A 26,175-nucleotide genomic window follows, 5' to 3' on the forward strand; every position below is an offset into this window, starting at 1 on the left:
GGGAAAGAAACCTTTTAATTATTTTAATATATTGGGTCATCAGAAAAGTCATGATACATTTCTGTATAGAAAAATATATCATGACTTTTTTGATGACCCAATACTATACATTCATTTCCAAAACATATGACAAAACCATGCTCTTACCCTGTCAGTGTCAATAGAAACTCTGAGCCCAATTTTATTCATCCCGTTATTCTTCAGCATTTTTAGGTGAGGGCACAGTGCAGCACTACAAGCCATGGCTATTTCTTTTGCAAACTGGTAACGAGCTGATAAAGTTGATAAATCCTGGTCCTTTAGAAAGTAGAATACCTGAAATGTATTTAATTAGGAAATAAATCGTGATGAAGATTAAGATTTTTAAAATGCAACAATCACTTTCAATTCAACTTTAATAAAATACCAACATTAGTACCATGAAAATGACTAAATCTGCAGCCTGAACTATAGTATAAAGAAAAACTTAGAACCAAAGGATATGGAATATGGGAACAGCTCAGCTATTTTTCCCTAAATTTAACTTGCAACAGTTAAAGCTATTAACTCAATAGAAAGGGTACTAATGAGTCCATCCTATAAGGATATTTATTTGAAGATTAAAAAAATAATAAAGTCCTATAGTTTCTATATTTGTTATACATTTTATCTGTATTTTGTGCAAGCATAAAATCAAAAAGAATACATAAGAAATCAGTAACACTGACTGACCAGCAAGGGAAGATAAGTGAGAATAAAGAAGCAGACTGAGTTGGGAGTCAGTCACAATTTTTTACCTTATTTTTTTAAAATGGAGGGTACAAAATAACTTTCACATGTGAGTGCACAGTATCAATTGATATCAATAAAATATTTTAATTTTTGTAAAATAAGAAAATGAAAATAATAATGTTTAAATAACATTATATACGAAAATGGCAATGTTGCCAAATTTAACTGTTAGCTGTCAGGCAGTACCACCATACAAAAGCCTAAATATAAAAGACAACCTGGGGCCAGCCTGGTGGCATGGTGGTTAAAGCAGCTGAATCCTACATGGCTGACTGTAGGGTTTGAGTCCCTGACCCAGCGGCTTGAAAAACATGCCTGGCAGGTGTGCATGCATGTACAAAATGAGAGGAGAGTGAAGAAGGGATTGAGATATGGTCATCCCCTTTGGGAGTTCTTTCTCCTTTTTCTCTGTCTCTCTCCAGTGAGTGCACATGCCCTACAGCAAACCTAAAAAAGAAAAAAAATAGACAATCTGGAGTAGAAATATGTGTGTCTTAAAGTGTAATGTAAAATGTGTAATAGCCTATGTTTAAAGATTCTGAGGTTGAATATGCATAAACTCCATTTTAAAAAAATAAAAACCATATCTAAACAGCCTGTCAAGGAAAAGGACCTTCTTTCTCAGTTACCTCAGTACATTTTACAATCTTCTCATCAGTTTCAAAATCTGTTTCCAGTTTTATTTTTTCACTTGGAAATCCTTGTAATGATTTTCCATCCACTGAACTGATGACTCTAGAAAATAAAACAGGAGACAACAGAATTATTAAAGGTGCTTTTTATGAAATGAACTAGATTTAAACCAATGGAAAAAGAAAAATTATGAAAGCTCTAAATTTAAAGCAGGAGATATTCAGTTATGTATAAAGTAATTAAATCTGTAGTTCATATTCATTTACCAAGATTTCTTAATTGTACAATAACATGTTTTCCTTCATCAATAAATTATATCTTTTTCACATGTCAAACTCAGACCTGAGGTTTAAAATCCCTAATGAGTCTCCTAGCAGAAAAGCTGTCTCATGAATTCACACACTCTATTTCATAAGAGAATCCTTCAGCATTAGCCTCCTTCTTCCCTCTATGCTCCAGAACCTGCTTTCCAAAATAGATAATGGGTATCTGAAAAGGAGTGGCGATAATAATCTGTTAAGGTCTCCAGTGTATAAATTATTAAATTTAGGTTTTTGTAAAAGTAAAACACAATAATCATCCAAAGGGAATCCTTTACTTCCTGGACAAAAATAAGTGTCACATAACAGAAAAAGTGTCTTTTCTCAGGCGTGAGATCAAACCCATGCTGCTGCACAGTGGATGTTTTATCATTGGCTCCCTCCCCTACTGAGGGGCTGTAATTTACAGCATCCTGGCCAACAAAACACTCAGGAGGCTGGTTAGGTTTGTGTCTGAAGAACAGACAGTCAGGAGGCTGGTTAGGTATGTATTTGAAAAACAGACTGCATCAGTTAACTGGAATATAAACATTTAAATTAATGGTATAATTCTCTTTTCATTCATAAAATATTTAATTTAACAGAGTGTTTCCATCTTTCCCTCTTCATTAAATCAATCGCATTTTAACAAAACGTTCCTACCCTTGGTTTCCTTTTTCTTCAGAGTCTACCCAGCAGATATCCACATATTCTCTCAGGTCTACTGCGTCAACTTTCCCACACGTAATTTTAAAGTCTTTTTGCTCTCGTAGAGCTAGTCGCAAGCCATCCATGGTCTCTGGAGTTATCTGTACCATTAAGCCATCTAGAAATAGAGTTATGTTTCACATTTCTTTGGCCAAGTATTAATTTATATATCTAAACCTTTACTATCAAAATATGTTCTGTGCAAGATATATTTTAAATCATAAGTTAATCATCTCAATGGCTGTTTCTGACTAGGAAATAAAAACATCTCACAAAGTTAAGGATTCTTTTTTATTATTATTATTCATGATAAGAACATGTGCACGTGCATGGGGGACGGGAGGGGGAATGATAACCCTCCACAGGGGTCCTGGTCACACTGCAATTTCCTTTCTCCAGCCTTCCAGCCCATCAAATCTTGGACACGTGTGTGTACCTGGCACGTTTCAGGCTGACTGGGCTAGAATCAAACCACACTTGCCATGTGGGATCTGGCCTTTCCTGATCAGTGCATTACCACCACAGAACCAGCTGAGATTCTTTTCTTCTTAAGATTAAACATGAAAAGATCAGAATTTCTGTTTCTAGTTATGATTTAATAACTCGTACCAACACAGCCCTTTCATGACAACTAACCATAAAACTACACAAAATGTCTGAGACAGCTGTTTTCATGTACTGGACAATGGGCAATACAATACTGAGATCCCTACAGGGAATCTCAAGCCTTAAGCTCACAATTGCCCAGGCCCTCTGGCCCAGGAAGAATTCCTTACTGTAACGCAATAAGCCTACAGGGATCTTACAGGGCTGAGGACTCAGATATAAAGAGTTTGGTGAAGCCTGGAGTCTGGGGTCAAGACACTGAAGTAGGGCACCAGATGACTGTGAAGACCTTGGACTAGAACTGGGAACACATTAACCAGCTGAAACCAGATGAGCCTAACAGAGAAAAAACTGTTAAAACATTAGAAGATAACAGAGATAAAAGAAGTCAAACAATATTGGGGGATACTAATTTTTGTCCAGACCAACCAAAATGGGAAGACCTTATTAACACTTGTTGATGAACAGGCCCTGTAGCAAAAAAATTTCCTTCGTAAAATCTGCAGGCAGATTGAATGTGGTGACTGAATTGTGTCAAGTTAGAGGGGACTGGTATACACAAGGATTTCCACATAACCATGTTAACAAAGTGAAAAAAATCAAGAATACCTAAACTGAAGGTGATCAACCACTAAACCTTCAGCAAAAACTGATAGACTCTAGGGGCCAGCCGGTGGCAAGGTGTTTAAGGGACTGGACTCCCAGAAGGTCGACAAGGGTTCAAGCCCTGACCCGGTGGACTTGAAAATCATGCCAGATATTTGTGCATGCATGCCCAAAATCCTGAGAGGAGAATGGAAGAAAAGGGACTGTAGTATGGTATCCCCCCACCACCCCGTGCATATGCCCTAGGGCAAAAACTAAAAAAGCTAACAGAATTTAAAACCTCTGAAATACACAACAGTGATCAACATACAATCAAAAACTACTAGACAAATGAGGTCAGCAGATGGTGTAGTAGTTCCGTGGCTGGACTCCCACATGGCCTACCATGGTTTGAATCCTGGACCTGTTGCCTTGAAACCCACACTGGGCACCTGTGCGTGCCTGTCCAAGATCCTAGGAGAATGGAGAAGGGATTGTGGTGTGTCCATCCCCTCTGGGGGGTGATTTCTCACTTTCCTTCTCACTGTCTCTGTCTCTCTCTCTGGCAAGTGCACATGCCTAAAGGCAAAAACCTCTAAAAATAAATTACTAGACAGAAACAGAAATGCTACACACCTACATTATACAGTACAGCTTACTGTTCCTAGGCTACAAATCTGTATAGCATGTTACTATACTAAGTACAGTAGCCAACTGTAACTCAATAGTATCTAAACATGTAAACTTAGAAAGGTATAGTAAAAATACAAAAGATTAGGGCCAGCTCCATGGTGGTTAGGAAGGTCTAGTGGTTATGGAAGCCAACTCTCACGTGGCCAATCGTGGTTTCAATCCTGGCCCCTGCAGCTAGAAAAACACGCTGAGAATGTGTGTATGCCCAAATTCCTGGAGCACTGGAGAATATGGGATTGTGATATTACCATTTCCTACAGGGATGTTTTCTCCCTCTCTTCTCTCTCTGGTGAACAAATGCGCATTCTGGCAAATTAAAAAAAAACAATCAAGCATATGAAAAAATAATGCAGTTGGGGCTAGCAGGTGGCACAAAGGTTAAGGTGGCTGAATCCCACATGGTCAAACGCATGGTTTGAGCCCTGGACTCAGCAGCTTGAGAATGACATCAGGTATGCATGTGTGGGCCCAAAATCCCGAGGGAAGAATGGAGAAGGGGTTGCAGCATATCCAGCCCCCCTGAGGGATGATCATTTCTCACTTTCCTCCCTCTCTCTCCAGCAAGCACATACACCCTATTGCAAAAAAAAAAAAAAAAAAAAAAAAAAAAGAAAAAAAAAAGAAAAAAGAGTAATTAACACTTGTTGATGAACAGGCCCTGTAGCAAAAAAATTTCCTTCGTAAAATCTGCAGGCAGATTGAATGTGGTGACTGAATTGTGTCAAGTTAGAGGGGACTGGTATACACAAGGATTTCCACATAACCATGTTAACAAAGTGAAAAAAATCAAGAATACCTAAACTGAAGGTGATCAACCACTAAACCTTCAGCAAAAACTGATAGACTCTAGGGGCCAGCCGGTGGCAAGGTGTTTAAAGGACTGGACTCCCAGAAGGTCGACAAGGGTTCAAGCCCTGACCCGGTGGACTTGAAAATCATGCCAGATATTTGTGCATGCATGCCCAAAATCCTGAGAGGAGAATGGAAGAAAAGGGACTGTAGTATGGTATCCCCCCACCACCCCGTGCATATGCCCTAGGGCAAAAACTAAAAAAGCTAACAGAATTTAAAACCTCTGAAATACACAACAGTGATCAACATACAATCAAAAACTACTAGACAAATGAGGTCAGCAGATGGTGTAGTAGTTCCGTGGCTGGACTCCCACATGGCCTACCATGGTTTGAATCCTGGACCTGTTGCCTTGAAACCCACACTGGGCACCTGTGCGTGCCTGTCCAAGATCCTAGGAGAATGGAGAAGGGATTGTGGTGTGTCCATCCCCTCTGGGGGGTGATTTCTCACTTTCCTTCTCACTGTCTCTGTCTCTCTCTCTGGCAAGTGCACATGCCTAAAGGCAAAAACCTCTAAAAATAAATTACTAGACAGAAACAGAAATGCTACACACCTACATTATACAGTACAGCTTACTGTTCCTAGGCTACAAATCTGTATAGCATGTTACTATACTAAGTACAGTAGCCAACTGTAACTCAATAGTATCTAAACATGTAAACTTAGAAAGGTATAGTAAAAATACAAAAGATTAGGGCCAGCTCCATGGTGGTTAGGAAGGTCTAGTGGTTATGGAAGCCAACTCTCACGTGGCCAATCGTGGTTTCAATCCTGGCCCCTGCAGCTAGAAAAACACGCTGAGAATGTGTGTATGCCCAAATTCCTGGAGCACTGGAGAATATGGGATTGTGATATTACCATTTCCTACAGGGATGTTTTCTCCCTCTCTTCTCTCTCTGGTGAACAAATGCGCATTCTGGCAAATTAAAAAAAAACAATCAAGCATATGAAAAAATAATGCAGTTGGGGCTAGCAGGTGGCACAAAGGTTAAGGTGGCTGAATCCCACATGGTCAAACGCATGGTTTGAGCCCTGGACTCAGCAGCTTGAGAATGACATCAGGTATGCATGTGTGGGCCCAAAATCCCGAGGGAAGAATGGAGAAGGGGTTGCAGCATATCCAGCCCCCCTGAGGGATGATCATTTCTCACTTTCCTCCCTCTCTCTCCAGCAAGCACATACACCCTATTGCAAAAAAAAAAAAAAGAAAAAGAAAAAAAAAAGGAAAATGATGTAATCAACTCAGCAAAAACAAGATGTATAAAGAGGGGTCTTCAAAAAGTTCTTGGAAAATGTGCACCATGAAAAAATGGCATGGGTTTAAACTTATAAATAAACTGTACTTAAAAAAAAAAGTGCATATATAGGTATATTATTTATAAGACATATCTATCATTTATGATAAAGTGCATGTACAGACACGTAAGACCAAGAAAGAGGAGAACACCCTCCACAGGGTCCAGTCATGCCACGATCCCTCTTCCACCAGTTCTAGCTTACTGGATCTTAGGCACTCATGCATGTGCCTGGCATGTTTTAGAATGAATGGGCTGGAGATGTGAACCATGGTCGCTGTGTGAGATCTGGCTTCTCTTGAGCAACACATTATTGCTGTGCCATGGAGCTGGCCCTAAACTTGGGACAATTCCATTTTTGCATAATCTTTGTCACGTCCCCTTGTTTGAAGCTGCTGCCAGCATAACATAGCATACTGTTTTACAACAAGCTTTTATTATTTTAGAGTATACTCTAAAGTGATAAAAAGTATAGTACAGTAAATACATAAACCAACAACAGTCATTTACTGTCAAGTATTGTGTATTGTACATAATACTATGTGCTGTACTTTTATAACACTGGCAACATAGTAGACTTGTTTACACCATCATCAGCACAAATACATGAGTAATGTGTTGCACTGTGACACTATGACGTTACAATGACTAAAACATCAGTAGGCGGTAGGAATTTTTTATCTCCATTAAAATCTTGGGGACCATTGTCATATATGTGGTCCATCATTGAACAAGATGTCATTATGCAGTACTTGAGTGTATAAAATTATTGCTAACCTCTTACTAAAGACTTTGGAGGCCAGAGGTTATTTGAAAAGTAAAAAACAGAAACTCATATGATCCAACAATCTGACTTTCTGAGTATTATCCAAAATAGTTGAAATTAAGATTTCAAAGAGGTATTAGCACTCCCATGTTCACCCATATTCAGGGTAAATATTGTGTTCTTGCCACAGTAAAACCAAACCAAAAAAAAAAAAAAAAGGCAAAAACAATGGAAGCTGTAAGAAAATGAAATGCCGTCATAACTTTCAAAGCAAGAACCAGCCAGTGGTAAAATGCAGTGCTTTGCAAGACAAACCCACAGAGGAAGGTCCAAGTTCACATGCAGAGACCTCGTTGAGCACACTGGGCACATGTGTGCCATGATCTGGGACTGCCCAAAGTTGGGAGTGGAGTGCAGTGATGAAAACTCATTGGGGGCACCTTATCTCTTGTTCACGGAAGAAATAAATAAAAAGAAAAACACAACTTTCAAAGAAGTATTCTATAGCTTACAAAAAACCCTTCTAAAGTGACAAATGAAACACAGGTTCATATAAATAAAAGTCAGCAGATCTGTACTACAAAAAATGCTTCTAGTTTCCACTCCAGTATGTGAAGAGCTTACAAGTCAGCACTCCTATCCTTAGAACAATTAACAAAAAATCTGAACAAACCAAAAACAAGCAAATCTTCTTAGATGCATTAGAGAATTGAAATCACAGGGCAAACTGCTGCCCTAAAAACAAGAGCAAAATCAAAATCAACAACAACCAAAAACCTCAACAACAGTAAAACCCAAAAAACCCTGGAACATACGTGATTACAAAATAAGTAGAAATATAATTGGTTATCTCACATTTTGTTATCAAAATGACAGATATGGCACATAAAATGAATCATAAAGCTCAGTTATTAATTTTATTTATTTATTGGAGAGATTTTTGGTATAGGTCACGTGCACTCACAAGAGAGAGACGGAGAGACAGAAAGCAAGAAATCACCCCCCAGGAAAGATGGCCATGCTGCAATCACTTCTTCATTCTCCTCTTGGGATTTTCTGGCATGTGTGCACATGCACCTGTCATAAATTTAAGCCACCAGGTCCAGGACTTGAACCATGGACAACAACATGGGAGTCCAGCGACATAACCATTACACCATCAGGCTGGTCCTATCAGTTATCTTTGTTTAAGAATTATTTTATTAAACTTTATTTATTATTATTATTATCATTCTTTAATCTGATCAAAGACAAAGAGAGAGAGAAGGAAAGTGAGAAAGTAAGCTGCCAGGTCTGGGACTCGAACCACAGCCAGCCACATGGGAGTCCAGCACCCCTAAACACCATGCCACCTGCTGGTCCTAAGCTCAGGTTTTCTTTCCTTTTTAATTGTTTTTAAGAATTATTTAGTTATTATTATTTTTTTAAATTTGCTATAGGGTATGTGTACTCACTGGGGGGGGGGAGAGGGGGGAGAGGGGGGAGAGAGAGAGAGAGAGAGAAAACAAGCCTGTCAGGTCTAGGACTTGAAACGTGGTCAGCCATGTGGGAGTCCAGCACCTTAACTACCATGCCACCTACTGGCTCCCAAGCTTAGTTATTTATTTATTTATTTGGAGAGTTTTTTGCTATAAGATGCATATGCTCACCAGAAAGACAGAGAGAGACAGAGAGACAGAAAGCAAGAAATCACCCCCTGGGGAGATGGCCATGCCACAGTCCCTTCTCCTCCATTTTCCTCTCATGATCTCGGGCATGCACGCACACGTGCCCAGCATGAGTTTAAGCCAGCAGGTCCAGGACTCAAACTGTGGGCAACTACATGGAGAGTCCAGCGACATAGCCATTACACCAACTGCTGGTCCCCCAAGCTTAGTTATCTTTAATAGGTGTTAATTGACATAATGGATCTAGACAGGAGTTTACAATCACTGCTTCTATTAGGAGTCCTAGTCAATAATCAAGATAAATGATAAGGACTGAAGGAAAAAACAAATTACCATAAATATAAGTTATTAGCTATATAAGAACAACTCAAAGTATATACATATAAGCTATTATACAAATACTTCTTAAATAAGATCCCGAAAGCACAGGCAATAATCCCAAAAATAGACAAGTGGGAATACATCAAGTTAAAAAGCTTCTGCATAGCAAAAGAAACAATAACTAGAGTGAAGAGATAACCCTTGGAGTGAGAGAATATATTGGCAAACTCTCCTTCAAAAAAGGATTGAAAACCAAACTCAAGCAACTTACCTGCAAAAAAATATTCAATACAATTAAAGGTGGGCAAATAAGCTGAATAGACAACTTTCTAAGGAAGACATATGAATAGTCAAAAAGCATATGAAAAAAAATTCAATATCCCTTATCATAGGGAGATGTAAATCGAAACTACAATGAGATACCAACTAACCCCTCAGAATGGCTAAGATTAAAAAAATGAAGAATGTAAAGTGTTAGTGAGGCAGCAGGGAAAAAGGAATATTAGTTAGTTACAGACACTCTAGAGAATAATATGGACCTATAAATATTACTAACAACGATCCAGCTATTCCACTCCTGAGTATCTACCCAAAGAAGAGGAATATGCTCAGTTGGTAAAAACACTTGCACATCCATGTTTATTGGAGTATTATTCACAATTGCTAAGACATGGAATCAACCCAAATGTCCAAGAACAGATGAATGGACTGAAAAAGTGTGGCACATATACACTATGAAATACTACTCAGTTATAAAAAAACAGTGAGGCCCTGGCATTTGATAGAACATGGACAAATATGAAAGATTTAATGTGAAGCAAGCCAGACTATGAAAGAAAGGCACTGTATGTTCCCACTTAATATATACTGAATGTATGCACTCTATATCAAAAACCGAAAGATTGGAAGGTTATAAAAGCAAGGGAAAGGGCTGGCAGGTAGTGGGATAGTTAAGGCACTGGTCTCCCACATGTCTGACTACAGCTTGAGTCCCAGACCTCGTAGCTTGCTTTCTATTTTTCCTCTTTCTCTCTATCTAGTTAGTGCATGTGCCCTATAGCAAATTTTTTAAAAAAAATTAATAATAATAATAAATAAGATTAAATAAATTACTATTTTTAAAAGTTAAATAACAGTTTAGTGAGCGAATCTGTGGCACGGTGGTTAAGCAGCTGGATCCTAAGTGACTAACTGTGCAGTACCTGTCCTGGACCTATCGGCTTGAAAAACATGCCAGGTATGTGCTTATGTGTATGGGGGTGGATGAGTGTGTCCAAGGTCCTGAAAGGAAGCAGAAATGGAGGAGAAAGGATTGCAACATGACTATTCCCTATGAAAGGTGCTTTCTCATTGTGTGCTCTCTCTTGTGCGCTCACTCTCTCTCTCTGTCAGAGAGACCTGGCCAGCACAAATGTCCTCTAGCAAATTAAACAATAAATTAAGGGAACCAGCAGTTGACACGGTGGTTGGGGTGCTGGACTCCCTCATGCCAACTATAGCTTGAGTCCCAGACCTAGGCTTGTTTTCTCTCTCTCTCTCTCTCTCTCTCTCTCTCTGGTGAGTACATATGCCCTATAGAAAATTTTTTTTAAAATGATAAAAATAAATAAAGTTATTTTTTAAAAGATAATATAAAATTGAGGATTATTACCATATATAAACTATGTAACTATAATTAGAAAAAACACATCCATTAGAAAAATGGACAAAAAATGTGAACAGATATTTCACAGAAGTAATATGTATGTCCAATAAACATCAATAAGATACTCTTATCAGTAATTAGGGATATGCTGATTATGACCATACTCAGATACAATTTCCATATTAACACACTTAAGCAGTGTCATAATACATTTAGAGACTATGTAGACCAATGGGAAATCTTATATACGTTAGCATAAATTGGTACAATTACTTTGGGAAACAACTTAGCAATATCTTATGAAGTTGCACTTCCGAATATGTATTTTAGAGGATCTTTTGGACATGTGTCCAGTGTCCACAAACAAAAACGAGAATGCTACTAGCATCACTGTTTGGAACAGCAAGAAACAATCTAGAAGTTCATCATCAGGAGATAGATAAATTATCAGACATTCACAAAATAAAGTATTTAACAGTACTGAAAATAAATAAACCATAGTTATAGGCAATAATAGGCATACATTTTAGAAACATAATGTGCATGAAAAAATAAATTCCTCATATGACTATGTAAAGAATAATGCCACTTTTTTTTTTTTTCTTAATTTACTATAGGATACACGTACTCACTGGAAAGAGACGGAGAGAATGAGAGTGAAAAAGTAACCTCTCAGGAGGATGACCACATCCCAATCTCTTCTATTCTATCCTGCTCTTGGGATTTGGGGCATGCACACAGACACACATATGTGCCTGCTGTGTTTTTCAAGCCACCAGGTCTAGGACTCAAACCATGCTGTTGGCTATGTAGGATCCAGCTGCCCTAACCACTTTTGGCTGGCCCAAATGATGGCTGGCCCAAATGATGCCACTTTTCTAAATCTCCTAAATAAACATAAATAAATGATATATTGTACAGGCATATTTATATACAAAGTTAAAAAAAAAAGGCAAGAGAATAATGAACACAGTATTCAGTCTAGTAGCTAATTCTTAAGGAGAGGAGGCATAAGTTGACCCAAATATTTGTCATATTCTAGTTCTTGGGCTGTGTCATTTCACCTAAGTTTATGGTACTGTGTTTTATAACTTACAGATTTTTTTTTTTTTGCTAAGTATCAAATACATTTTTAAAATATTATGGAAAAACAACTTTACCTTAAAACAACCTTAAAGATGAAAGTCATACCTTCAACTATACTGGACTTCGCAAGAAATCCTGAAGATGTTTTTAGAGCTCCATTGAATACTACAAAACTTGCACCTGTCACTGATAAAGAAATACAACAATTAATTATGTTTTAACCTGTTTGTTTTTACATTTTTGTTTAATTTGATAGAAGGAATGTGTGATCACGGGGGAAGGCGGGGGAGAAGGAGAAAGCATCTCCAAATGGGGCACCACACTCCTTCATTTTTCCATCCCTTTAGAATTTGGGGCATGCACACACATTCACCTGATGTGTTTTTCAAGCCTGGTGAGCGCACACACCAGGGCTGAGATTTGAGCCATGCCACATGGGATCCGGCTTCTGTAACTATGGCCTTCATTTTTATGCTACATTGTATTTGTTAAATGTAGAATGTAAAGCATGGACATATTTTTTTAATTGCCAGAGGGTTCATGTGCTTGCCAGAGAGAGACAAAGGTTTGAGAAAGACTGCTCAATGACGCGCGGTCACACTGTAATCCCTTCTCCTTCACTCCATCCGATTCGGATTTGGGGCACACATATACATGTGCCCAACATCATTTTCAAGCTGCTAGAGACTAGGACTAGAACTATGGTTGGCCACATGGGCTCTGGTTCTCTTAATCATGGGGCTATAGGGCTGGCCGGAAAGCCATTTTAAGTACAGCAGTCTCCCCTTATCTGGAGTCCCCCTGTATCTTAAGTACATTCCACATCGTCCCCCATGGGGGGCAGGTAACTGAAACTGTGGATATTACCAAGCCCTATATATATTATGGTTTTGTGATTTGACAAGCAGGATAGCTACTAAGTGACTACAAGGCAGGTAGTATATACAGCAGGGATGTGAGGGACAAAGGGATGATTCGTGTCCCATATGGGACAGAATGGGTTGGTGCAGGATTTCTTCATGCTGCACAAAATGGTGCACAAATATATGAATTGCTAACTTCTGGGATTACTATTTAATATTGTCACACCATCACTGTTGAAACCACAGATAAAAGGAAACTAATATACTCAAAAAATGTTACACCTACATAATGTTCATTAGAAAGGTGATAAGAAAAACTCCCAAATACCATTAAGATAAAATGTTGCATAATAATCTGTGTTTAGTAACTGATGGAATAATGTACAATTTAAAATGTTTGTCTCTGTGTTAGTGAGGAGGTGGGTAATCAAGCATTCATTACTAGGGAGAACATAAACCAGAACAGTCCCCATGGAGCCCTTACTTGAGAATTATCTATTAAAATTTTAAATAAATGTATCCTTTGACACACTCATTCCATTTCTCTGAGTTTATTCCATAGATAAGTTCAAATGAGTACAAAATGGCATGTGTACAAGGTTATTTGCAGTATAAACAGCCAAGAATTGGTACCAACTTAGGTCCATCACTAAGGAACAGTTAAATGGCATACTCATAGAAATGTAAAGTTATTTGTGCAAAACTCTTTATAATATACCAACACAGAATAATGACCAAGGTGTGCAACAGCAACAACAAAGCAGGGCACAATTTGGAACAAATGCTCCAACTTGCCTAAAAAAGTGGAAGAAGGGGTCAGTAGGTGGCATGGCGGTTAAGAAAAATCATGCTAGGCCTACATGTGTGCATGCCCAAAATCACAGGAGAGTAGAGAAGGGATTATTGTGAGGCTATCCCCCGACAGGTAATTTGTCACTTTCCCTCTGTCTCCAGAGAGTGCACATGCCCTATGACAAAAAAAAAAAACTAAAAAAAAAAAAAAAAGTGAAAGAAAGGGATAAAAAGCAAAAATGTCTCTGAAATGTGCAAAACTCTTTATAATATACCAACACAGAATAATGACCAAGGTGTGCAACAGCAACAACAAAGCAGGGCACAATTTGGAACAAATGCTCCAACTTGCCTAAAAAAGTGGAAGAAGGGGTCAGTAGGTGGCATGGCGGTTAAGAAAAATCATGCTAGGCCTACATGTGTGCATGCCCAAAATCACAGGAGAGTAGAGAAGGGATTATTGTGAGGCTATCCCCCGACAGGTAATTTGTCACTTTCCCTCTGTCTCCAGAGAGTGCACATGCCCTATGACAAAAAAAAAACTAAACTAAAAAAAAAAAAAGTGTAAGAAAGGGATATAAAGCAAAAATGTCTCTGAAAGGAAATACAAGAAATTGGTAACACTGGCTTGACTGCCTAGAGGGAGGGTGAAAGGATGCAGGCATAACATTTTTTGAGTATAGTAGTCTCCTCTTATCTGTGGTTAGTCAAGGAAGGAAAAAAGATTTTTCAGTTTAAGTATTTATATCATCTTAATTTTACCATATATTCTTATTCAACAAATACTAAAGAATTGTCAACTTTAATAACCAAAATGTTACTGACATGTTACGTTAAAAAAAAACTAATATGAAAGTGTACATATCCAATAAAAAAGCTTCTATTTAACATATACATTAGTAGAAGAAGGAAATAGAGTAAAATCTCAATAATGGCCATAGCTTTTTTTTTTTTTTTTTTTTTTTTTTTTAAGAGGTTTTTGCTATAGGGCACGTGTGCTCGCCAGAAAGATAAAGAGACAGAGACAGAACGCGAGAAATCACCCCCCAGGGGGGATGGCCACACTGCAATCCCTTCTCCTCCATTCTCCTCTCGGGATCTTGGGCACGCACGCACACATATACGGCGTGAGTTTGAGCCACTGGGTCCAGGACTCGAACCATGGTCGACTACATGGGAGTTCAGTAACATAGCCATTACACTAACTGCTGGTCCCCGGCAATTTTTTCTTATACTGTCTTTAAAACATATTTTCCAGAACCAATAGATGGTGTAATAGTTAGGTCATTGGAATCCCATATAGTCAACCATGGTTTGAGTCCCAGACCCAGCAGTTTGAAACTCATGCCAGGTGTGTGTGCATGCATGCCCAAAATCCCAAGAGGAGAATGGAGGAGAAGGGATTGCAGTGTGGCCACCTCTCCCACTGGGGCAGGGTGGGGTGATTTCTCTCTGTCTCTCCAGCAAGTGCATGTACCCTTATAGCAAAAATCTCTCTAAACAGGGACTAGCAGTTGGCGTAATGGCTATGTCACTGGACTCCCAATGTAGTTGACCGTGGTTCGAGTCCTGGACACAGTAGCTTAAACTTACACCAGGTGCATGTACATAGTGCCCAAGATCCCGAGAGGAAAATGGAGGAGAAGGGATTGCAGCATGGCCATCCCAAGGGGCTGATTTTTCGCTGTCTGTCTCTTTGGTGAGTGCCATATAGCAAAAACCTCTCAAAAAGAAAAAAAAAAAATATCTGGGGACCAGCAGTTAGTGTAATGGCTATGTCACTGGACTTCCACGGAGTCGACCACTGTTCGAGTCCTGGACCTGGCAGCTTAAACTCACCCTGGGTACGTGTGCGTGCATGCCCAAGATCCCGAGAGGAGAAAGAAGGGATAGCGGCGTGGACATCCCCCCCGGGGGGTGATTTTTTGCTTTCTGCCTCTCTCTCTCTGTCTTTTAGGCGAGCACACGCACCATATAGCAATAAAACAAAAACAAAAACCTCTCCAGAAAAAGAAAAAAAAAATCTCTCTAAACAAACAAAAAAACCCCACATTTTCCAAGCTTACTACATATATATGCATAACTTTCAAAATCAGAAGGAAAAATTGTATTAGATGCCATAAGTTAAACTATTTTAAATATGCCCTCCTATAATAATGTATTAAGTTTATGGAATACTTTCTTCCTTTTTTCTTAAGAATTATTTATTTTTAATTTTATTTATTATTTATTTATTTATTTTAATTTGACCAGAGAGAGACACAGAGAGAGAGAGAGAGAAAGCAAGAAAACAAGTCACCAGGTCTGGGACTCAAACCATGGTCGATCATGTGGGAGCGTCTAATGCTTTAACCACAACACCACCTGCTAGTCCCCCTGGAATATTTCTATTATCTTTCAATTTGTCTACAAGGTGTCATAACTACAGCAGTCACTGATGCCATGCAACCTGAGCTGAGAGTAATGTCACTCAGATGCTGTTCACTTCATCATTTTTATCATTATATCCCCAATAACTTAAAAGTTTTTATTTTTATTTTTATTTATTTATTTTAATTTGACCAGAGAGAAAGAGAGAGAGGAAAAGGGAGAGGGAGGGAGGGAGGGAGAGAGGGAAGGAGGGAGGGAAGGAAAGAAAGAGAAATAGAGGGAAGAGAAAGAGAGGGAAGGAGAGAGAGCAAGCCACCAGGTCCAGGACTCAAACCCTGGTCAGTCATGTGGGAGTCCAGCGCCCTTAACTACCACGCCATCTGCTGGTCCCTACTTAAAAGTTTTATACATCATTCTTCATCATTATCCACCCTGTGCTCCCCCAATTAAGAGAACCTAGAATCAAGAGTAAAAAAATGAAAAATCTTGTTCAAGAAAGACAAAATTCAAAGTAAAATTCTACCCTACTTGATACACTAAACTTAAAGATATCAATAGAAACACAGTCTTCCAAGTTTTATTATTATTATTTTTTTGAAAGGTTTTTGCTATAGGGTGTTATGCGCTCACCAGAAAGAGAGACAGACAGAAAGACAGAAAGTGGGAAATCACCCCCCGGGGAGATGGCCACGCCACAATCCATTCTCCTACATTTTCCTCTTGGGATCTTGGGCATGAGTTTAAGCCGCCGGGTCTGGGACTCGAACCACAGTCAACTACATGGGAGTCCAGCAACATAGCCATTACGCCAACTGCTGGTCCCAGTCTTTCAAGATTTAAATCAAATATAACCCAAGAGAAAAACATAAACTGCAGGCAATTTTAAAATATGTCATTTGGGTGGGTGAAATTTTAAGGTTTACTGCATTATGACCATTTATTCAGGAAATAAGTGAAATATACGAGATCTTTCCCCTTTGAAAGGAATTCAACTAGCTGAGGCAGTTTTGTAACTTAGCACTAGGAACCATGACTCACCTTTTCTAGGATGGCCAGTGGCACTGTTGGCTTGTGTTTGATAAACTCCATCATTCTGTATGCAGACTAGATGAGAATCAGCTTCTGTACTAAAACTAGCTCCGATGCTAATAACATGCTCATTAGAAGAATTTATTACTTTCATGACCTGGTGAAAAAATATAACACTTGTTTAGAAACACTTTTAACATTTTCTGCCTATTCTAAAAGACTCACTCCTGACTACCTTCATAATCAAGTTTGGGTCTTGATAACTTCCTGGAAATATGACAGAAACCCATGTTTTAAAATAAAATCACCTGAGTTAATAGATAAAACATTAACGGAAAAAAATATTTAAAAATGGGACTAAGCAAACTCCTTATCAGTAAATTCTAAACAGAGGCTGGCAGGTGGCATGGTGATTAAGGTGCTGGATTGCCACATGGCCAACCATGGTTTGAATCCGAGAACCAGGCAGTTTGATCTCTCACTCCCCCATCCCCTATACCCCTATGTCTCTCTCTGGTGAACTTTTAAAAATAATAATAAAATTTTAAAAATTTCAAAAACTGGCAGGTGGCATGGTGGTTAAGGCACTGGACTCCCAAATAGGCAACTCTAGTTCAAGTCCCAGACCTGGCAGTTTGCTTTCTCATTTTCCCTTTATCTCTCTCTGTCTCTCTGTAGTCAAATTAAAAATAACAAATTTAAAAACTAAGTTAATAATTATTTTTTTAATTCCAAAAATAGTATTTGTTGTCATCATGTATTAGATAATCTAATTCAAAACCAAAAGTTTAATACGATACCATTCTAAGGAACTCTAATGTTCAATAATTGTCTTTAAAATATGAATCAACCTGGGGCTGGCAGGTGGCATGGTGGTTAAGGGAACTGGCCTCCCACATGGCCAACCACAGTTCAAGTCCCAGACCTGGCAGCTTGCTTTCTCACTTTCTCTCCCCACCCCTGTCAAATTAAAATAAGTAAATAAATATATAAATAGTTAAATAAAATAATTCTTCAAAAAAAATGCATCAAGCAATTATACTTACATCACTATATTTTTTCCGAGGTATCTTTATGCAGCTTTTTCCCATTTCCATTACTTAAAAGTTTTATACATCATTCTTCATCATTATCCACCCTGTGCTCCCCCAATTAAGAGAACCTAGAATCAAGAGTAAAAAAATGAAAAATCTTGTTCAAGAAAGACAAAATTCAAAGTAAAATTCTACCCTACTTGATACACTAAACTTAAAGATATCAATAGAAACACAGTCTTCCAAGTTTTATTATTATTATTTTTTTGAAAGGTTTTTGCTATAGGGTGTTATGCGCTCACCAGAAAGAGAGACAGACAGAAAGACAGAAAGTGGGAAATCACCCCCCGGGGAGATGGCCACGCCACAATCCATTCTCCTACATTTTCCTCTTGGGATCTTGGGCATGAGTTTAAGCCGCCGGGTCTGGGACTCGAACCACAGTCAACTACATGGGAGTCCAGCAACATAGCCATTACGCCAACTGCTGGTCCCAGTCTTTCAAGATTTAAATCAAATATAACCCAAGAGAAAAACATAAACTGCAGGCAATTTTAAAATATGTCATTTGGGTGGGTGAAATTTTAAGGTTTACTGCATTATGACCATTTATTCAGGAAATAAGTGAAATATACGAGATCTTTCCCCTTTGAAAGGAATTCAACTAGCTGAGGCAGTTTTGTAACTTAGCACTAGGAACCATGACTCACCTTTTCTAGGATGGCCAGTGGCACTGTTGGCTTGTGTTTGATAAACTCCATCATTCTGTATGCAGACTAGATGAGAATCAGCTTCTGTACTAAAACTAGCTCCGATGCTAATAACATGCTCATTAGAAGAATTTATTACTTTCATGACCTGGTGAAAAAATATAACACTTGTTTAGAAACACTTTTAACATTTTCTGCCTATTCTAAAAGACTCACTCCTGACTACCTTCATAATCAAGTTTGGGTCTTGATAACTTCCTGGAAATATGACAGAAACCCATGTTTTAAAATAAAATCACCTGAGTTAATAGATAAAACATTAACGGAAAAAAATATTTAAAAATGGGACTAAGCAAACTCCTTATCAGTAAATTCTAAACAGAGGCTGGCAGGTGGCATGGTGATTAAGGTGCTGGATTGCCACATGGCCAACCATGGTTTGAATCCGAGAACCAGGCAGTTTGATCTCTCACTCCCCCATCCCCTATACCCCTATGTCTCTCTCTGGTGAACTTTTAAAAATAATAATAAAATTTTAAAAATTTCAAAAACTGGCAGGTGGCATGGTGGTTAAGGCACTGGACTCCCAAATAGGCAACTCTAGTTCAAGTCCCAGACCTGGCAGTTTGCTTTCTCATTTTCCCTTTATCTCTCTCTGTCTCTCTGTAGTCAAATTAAAAATAACAAATTTAAAAACTAAGTTAATAATTATTTTTTTAATTCCAAAAATAGTATTTGTTGTCATCATGTATTAGATAATCTAATTCAAAACCAAAAGTTTAATACGATACCATTCTAAGGAACTCTAATGTTCAATAATTGTCTTTAAAATATGAATCAACCTGGGGCTGGCAGGTGGCATGGTGGTTAAGGGAACTGGCCTCCCACATGGCCAACCACAGTTCAAGTCCCAGACCTGGCAGCTTGCTTTCTCACTTTCTCTCCCCACCCCTGTCAAATTAAAATAAGTAAATAAATATATAAATAGTTAAATAAAATAATTCTTCAAAAAAAATGCATCAAGCAATTATACTTACATCACTATATTTTTTCCGAGGTATCTTTATGCAGCTTTTTCCCATTTCCATATGAATGAATAGCTGATCTATATTATGCAAAGTATACTGGTAATTTCGAAGGTCCTACATAAAATAATCACATTTCCATAAATCTTAAACTACTATTCATTAGCATTTACCCATTAAATCCTTTTTTAAGAGTAATCATTGGGCCAGCAAGTGGCATGGTGGTTAAGGACGCTGGACTCCCACATGGCCGACCATGGTTTGGGTCCTAGATCTGGCAATTTGCTTTCTCACTTTCTCTCTCTCTGCGCCTCTCAGGTCAAATTAAAAGATAAATAAATATAAATGAAAAAAAGAGTAATCACCATTTTGTTTTTGGTTTTGTTTTTTGTTTTTTCTTTTGAGAGATTTTTCACTATAGGGCGTGTGCACTCGCAAGAAAGAGACAGAGAGACAGAAAGCGAGAAATCACCCCCCAGAGGGGTCGGCCACACGGCAATCCCTTCTCCTCCATTCTCCTCTCAGGATCTTGGGCACGCATGCACACGCGCCCAGCGTGGGTTTTAAGCCACCGGGTCTGGGACGCAAACCGCGGTCAAGTACGTGGGAGTCCAGCGACATAGCCATTACGCTAACAGCTGGTTCCCTGCAATCACCATTTGATAACTATCAAAATGCCATCCAAAAAGCAGCTACCAATAAAAAAACAAAAACAAACAAACAAAAAAACTAATCCTTCCAGCTACTCCCAAACAGAAATAAAGAAAGCCATTCTCAGGAGTAATCTTGTAAGAGTTTTCAGAGTAGAAAAGATTTTCAGACCTAACACTGATAAATGAAAGTGAGTCCACTGAAATGCTTTATAATGGTAACAGAAAAACACCAAATTACAAAAATTTTAAGTGGAAGGGAACCTCAGATATTATCCAGACCAACCCTTCCTATTAGAAATGAAGAAGCTAAGCTCATAAATTGCTCAAAATCATAAGGCTGATTTTACACAAACTTTTTACTTCAACAATCTTAGAGGTCTGTGAAGAGCTCTCACTTTACCTAAATAGTAAGAACTAAAGCAGAATAAATAGGAAGGCAATTAGAATCAGGTACACATAGATTAGGAGACATTATGTTTTCAAAAAAACAATTCATCAAAGCCAATTTATGTTGGGACCAGCAGGTGGTGTGGTGGTTAAGGCGCTGGACACTCCCATGTGACTGACCACGGTTCAAGTCCTGGACCTGGTGGCTTGCTTTCTCACTTTCCCTCTCTCTGTCTATGTCTGTCTCTGATCAAATTAAAATAAATGAAGTGAATGAATAAAAATAATTTAAAAAAAGAATTATTTAAATTAAAAAAAGCCAATTTATGTTAAACCAATTAGGATTTATTAAAAATTTTTTTAAGATTTATTTTTTATTTCATTTTATTCACTGTCTTTTTTTTTTTTTGAGAGGTTTTTGCTATAGGGCATGTGCACTCACCGGAAAGACAGAGAGAGTCAGAGAGACAGAAAGCGAGAAATCGCCCCCCCAGGAAGGATGGCAACGCCGCAATCCCTTCTCCTCCATTCTCCTCTCGGGATCTTGGGCACGCACGCACACGTGCCCGATGTGAGTTTAAGAGAGTTCAGCGACATAGCCATTACCCACTGTCATTATTTTTTATTTTTTATTTTTTTGAAGTTGACCAGAGAGAGAGAAGGAAAATGCAAAGCAAGCTGCTAGGTCCAGGACTTGACATGTGGGAGTCTACCACCTTAACCACCATGCCACCTGCCCCTCAATTAGGATTCATTATAAATGAACTGTCATTGTAACAAGTATGCCAAATTAAAACAGGAAAATATAAATGTGTGAGATGTGCTAAATAAAATTTTAAAGTAACTAGTATAAGAACACATAATAAAATACTTGTTACTCACAACAAGTAAGTTCATAATGGTATGTCCTATTTCTCCAAAAAGAGGTTTTCGGCCTCTGATACTTGTTAGAGGAGCAGGATATGCTATATAGACCAAAGAAAAACTAGTTACTATCAACAAAAACTCAAAAAAATTAACATTACCCTATTGTAAATATACTATTGATAGATGTTACAATGAACTGAAAACTTACATTATCTTACTAAACCCTAAGTGAGAACTTTACATTTATTATCTTAGTAAGCCCTAAATGTGTCTGTATTTATTTTATAGATGAGAAAGTTAAGACATAGAGATTAAGAAACTTGTTTATGGTAACTAACTTGATAACTAGTGAAACAGATTTGAAATTAAGCTTGCCTGATTTCAAAGAATTTAATCTTTCCATTATACATGTTGTTTTATAAAATTATGTGGGGTGTATAATTAAAATAATTGGTTATACCTCTATAAAATTATGATAATTTAAAGACTTATGAGAAAAAAAGAGAGAGTTACAAATTAAAGATATTCTTAAAAATTGCCAGAGGGCCTATGTGTTTTCCAAGGAAGACAGAAAAAGAGGGAGAAGGGAGAAAGCATAACAATTGTGGTCATACCACAATCCCTTCTCCTTTCTTCACAGTTAGGATTTTGGGCACATATACACATGCCCAACATGTTTTTCTAGCTGCTGTGGTTAAGATTCGAACCTGCAATCATATGGAATCCAACTCCCTTAACCAGTAGACCATGAGGCCAGCTCAGAAATTAAGGACTCTTGGGAAATTAACAAGTAGTATTCAATTGTGTTTATTTATGGTAGTAAACTTTTTTAAAAAGAATAATTTTATTTAACTTTATTTATTTAAATTTGACTAAGGGACGGAGAGAGAGAGAAAAAATAAGAAAACAAGTTACCAGGTCCAGGACTTGAACAGTTGACCATCTGGGAGTCCAGCACCCTTAACCACCATGCTACCTGCCGGCCCCTATGGTAGGTAGTAAACTTTTATAGGGTAGTAATAAACTTTTATAGTTCTTGGGTGAGCATATATAGAGTATATAGAGTCAGAGAAAGGAATGTAAAAAAGAGGAAGAACATTGTATCTGCCACCTAAATACTTTCTCTTTCTTTAGGGTATCATAAATACAGGACACCAAAACAGAGGATAACTTTCTGACAATGCAAGAGACACTGACAGAAAATGAAGGTAAAAAAAAGGAAGGCAAGGGCCAGCCACTGGCTTGGTGTCTAGGGTGGCTGTATCACACCTGGGCAACTGCATGGTTTGAGTCCCAGACCCAGCAGCATCAAGAACACACAGAGCATGTGCACATACATGCCCAAAATCCTGAGAGGAAAATGAAAGACAAGAAATTGTAGTGTTGGGACCATCAGATGGCATAATCGTACATCACTGGACAGCCATGTAGTCAATCACTGTTCAAGTCCTGGACCCAGTGGCTTTAAATTCATACTGGGCACATGTGCATGCATGCCCAAAATCCTGAGGGGAGAAGGATTGCAGTGTGGCCACCTCTCTAGGGGCTGATTTCACTTTCTGTCTCTCTGGCAAGCGCACGTACCTGATAGCAAAAATCTCTCAAGAAAAACTATTGTGGTGTGGCTATTCCTCTCCCAAACCCTACCAGGGATGATTTCTCACTTCCTTCCCCTTAATTGGCAAGCACACCTGCTTCATAGCAAAACTAAAAAAAAAAATTAAAAAGAGGGAAAGTCAGACTATTTCTAAAATGATAAAAAGCAGATAATTAAAAAACCTTCAATTCTTGGGGCCAGCAGGTGGCATGGTGGTTAAAGGCGAAGGATTCCCACATGGCCAACCACAGTTCAAGACCTGGACCCAGCGTCTTGCTTTCCCTTTCTTGCTGGTCAAATTAAAAATAATAATATTGACAAATGGAATTAAATAGATAATTCTTTTTAAAAATCTTTAACTCTCATCTTCAGTCATAGCAAACTAACCTCTCTAATATATATTACACAAATGTACTTCTTTAAAATTCTAAGAAAATTGGAGCTGGCAGGTGACATAGTGGTTAAGGGCATTGGACTCCAACATGGCTGACCATGGTTCATGCCCCAGACCTGGCAGCTTGCTTTCTCACTTACTTTCTCAAAAAATAAATAAAATTCTACAAAAGTATCATCACATTCTTGACATTTTTAAAAATATTTATTTAACTTTATCTATTATTACTACTATTATTATTATTTAATTTGCTACAAGGCATGTACACTCATAAGAGAAAGAGAGAAAGTAAGAAAGCAAGCTGCCAGGTCTAGGACTCAAATCACAGTCAGCCATGTGGGAGTCCAGCAACTTAACCACCATGCCACCTGCTAACCCCAATGTTATCTAAAGACTTAGGTCACAGTAATCACATCCTTGCCAATGCAAGTGCAAGGCTTAAAAATCATTCCACATGTGTGTGTGCATACCCAATATCCCAAGAGAAGAATGAAGGAGAAGGGACGCACTGTGGCCATCCCCCATAGGAGGTGATTTCTCACTTTCCCTCTCACTGTTTCTCTCTCTGACTCTCTCTGACAAGTACACACACCCTGTGCAAAAACCTAAAAAAAAAAGTAAGGTAAAAAAGAAATAACCATATACGTAAACCTGGACCATCACAACAGCTTTAGAATCTCCGGTTGTGTCTAGGATACATAATGTAACACACACACTGGCATCAGCAGATAGCGTGGTGGTTAAGGCGCTGACTCCCATGTGGCCGGCCGCAGTTCAAGTCCTGGATTCAGTGGCTTGAAACTCACACCAGGCAAATGTCCATGCATGCCCAAAATCCTGCGAAGAGATTTTGTAGCTAGATGTTCATAAATTATTATTTATGTTTTAGAAGAGAAGGGGTTATGGCATGGCCATACTCCTGATAGATAATTTCTCGCTTTCTGTGTCTGTCTGGTGAGCACACACACCCTATAGCAAAAATCCCCCCCCCCCGCCACCAAAAAAAGGCACACACACAAACACACAAAGAATCTACATTAGTTCTAAATGATAAACTAAACATCAGGAGTATAAAAATTTTAAAAAGGGATCCTCCACCCCACCCCTACTCATCTCTGAACTTCAGATCCTTACCAGAGCTTCTACCTCTGCCTCTACCCTCAAGTACTGTGCATCCCCTGCTTTATGGGTTGGGTAAGGCTAAGTCTTCAAAACTCAGCTGCACCATCATCTTTTCTGAGACAGCTTCCTGTCCCGTCACTTCACAGTCCCCAGTGTTCTGCTAGATATTCCCGTGGGGGTGTGGGTGTGGGTGTGCGCACACGCATGCATGCATGTTTTAGACAGGGTCTCACTATATTGTGATCCTCTTACTTTGGTGTCCTGAGTAGCTGGGCCTACACATGTGTGCCACTACACTACTTGGGCTTTTAGTGTGGCTGAGAATTAAACACAGGCTTCAATTCTAATATATGCCCAAGGCCCCAGAGATGAGAATGGAGAATGAGACTGCAACATGGCTTTCCCTCCTGGGGGACAAACTTTCTGTTTGTCTCTTTGGTGAGTGCATGCACCCTATAATAAATATCTTTCTAAAAAAAAATACAATAAAATAAAACGGAGTAGAATTCTGGGAAAAACAAAGTGGTACAATGTAGAGATGTACAACTGTTAATGAAATCCCCAAAATACAATGATCCAAAGTTAACTTTGGAAGACTACACAGATTGAAATAGTTAAAAGTATTTTTAATAAACAATAAATAAATACATAAAAAATGAAGTAGAATTAGTCACTTTTTGTCCATCCTAGAAATTGAGTGGCTTGCTTTCCTATGTCCCAGATCCCATTGCTTATTTTAGGAAAAGTAAAAGTAAAATTTATGTAAAATGTGTTTTTTCAAAAAAAAAAAAAAGGAACTTTAAAAAAATGACCACCACTATTTTTTAAAGAATTATTTAGGGACCAGCAGTTAGCATAATGGCTATATCGCTGGACTCCCATGTAGTTGACTGCGGTTTGAGTCCTGGACCCAGTGGCTTAAACTCATGCTGGGCACATGTGCGTATGTATCTAAGATCCCAAGAAGAGAATGGAGGAGAAGGGATTGCAGTGTGGTCATCCCCCTGGGCGGGGGGTAATTTCTCACTTTCTGTCTGTCTCTTTCTTTCTGGAGAACACAAACACCCTATAGCAAAAACCTCTCCAAGAAAAAAAAAAAAGAATTATTTAATTTTGTTTATTCATTCATTTATTTTAATTTTATCAGAGAGAGACACAGAGAGGGAAAATGAGAAAGCAAGCCACCAGATCCAGGACTTGAACCATGGTTGGCCATGTGAGAGTACCCAGTACCTTAACCACCATGCCACCTGCTGGTCCTGACCACCACTAATTTTAAGTACTTTTCCTAAAAATAGTTTATTCTTGATTAGAGTCAACAATAGCAATGATAATCCAAAAACTGCTTTAAGATGGAGACAAATCCAAATGGGCAAAAATTTACCTTAATACATAGGCAACA

The 26,175-nt window shown here is 38.4% G+C and overlaps 1 protein-coding gene across 3 annotated transcripts in view; it reads right to left on the reverse strand.

Annotated features, from left to right (window-relative positions):
- Positions 1 to 26,175, reverse strand: part of ZFYVE16 (zinc finger FYVE-type containing 16) — a 52,643-nt gene that overhangs the window by 5,050 nt on the left and 21,418 nt on the right. Inside the window, exons 10-16 of one of the 3 annotated variants that reach the window (XM_027769954.1) lie at positions 21,676 to 21,758; positions 19,766 to 19,870; positions 18,729 to 18,876; positions 12,036 to 12,116; positions 2,367 to 2,529; positions 1,401 to 1,506; positions 148 to 315 (exon numbers count right to left, since the gene is read on the reverse strand). In XM_027769954.1, coding sequence (XP_027625755.1) covers positions 148 to 315; positions 1,401 to 1,506; positions 2,367 to 2,529; positions 12,036 to 12,116; positions 18,729 to 18,876; positions 19,766 to 19,870; positions 21,676 to 21,758 — 854 coding nt within the window. Of the gene's footprint in view, positions 1 to 147; positions 316 to 1,400; positions 1,507 to 2,366; positions 2,530 to 12,004; positions 12,117 to 18,728; positions 18,877 to 19,765; positions 19,871 to 21,675; positions 21,759 to 26,175 lie in introns of those variants that run through there. The other 2 variants (XR_003548564.1, XR_003548565.1) reach the window with 2 other exon arrangements.

The sequence above is a fragment of the Tupaia chinensis genome, unplaced genomic scaffold, assembly GCF_000334495.1.
Source record: "Tupaia chinensis unplaced genomic scaffold, TupChi_1.0 Scaffold000099_1, whole genome shotgun sequence".
NCBI classification, from domain to species: domain Eukaryota; kingdom Metazoa; phylum Chordata; class Mammalia; order Scandentia; family Tupaiidae; genus Tupaia; species Tupaia belangeri.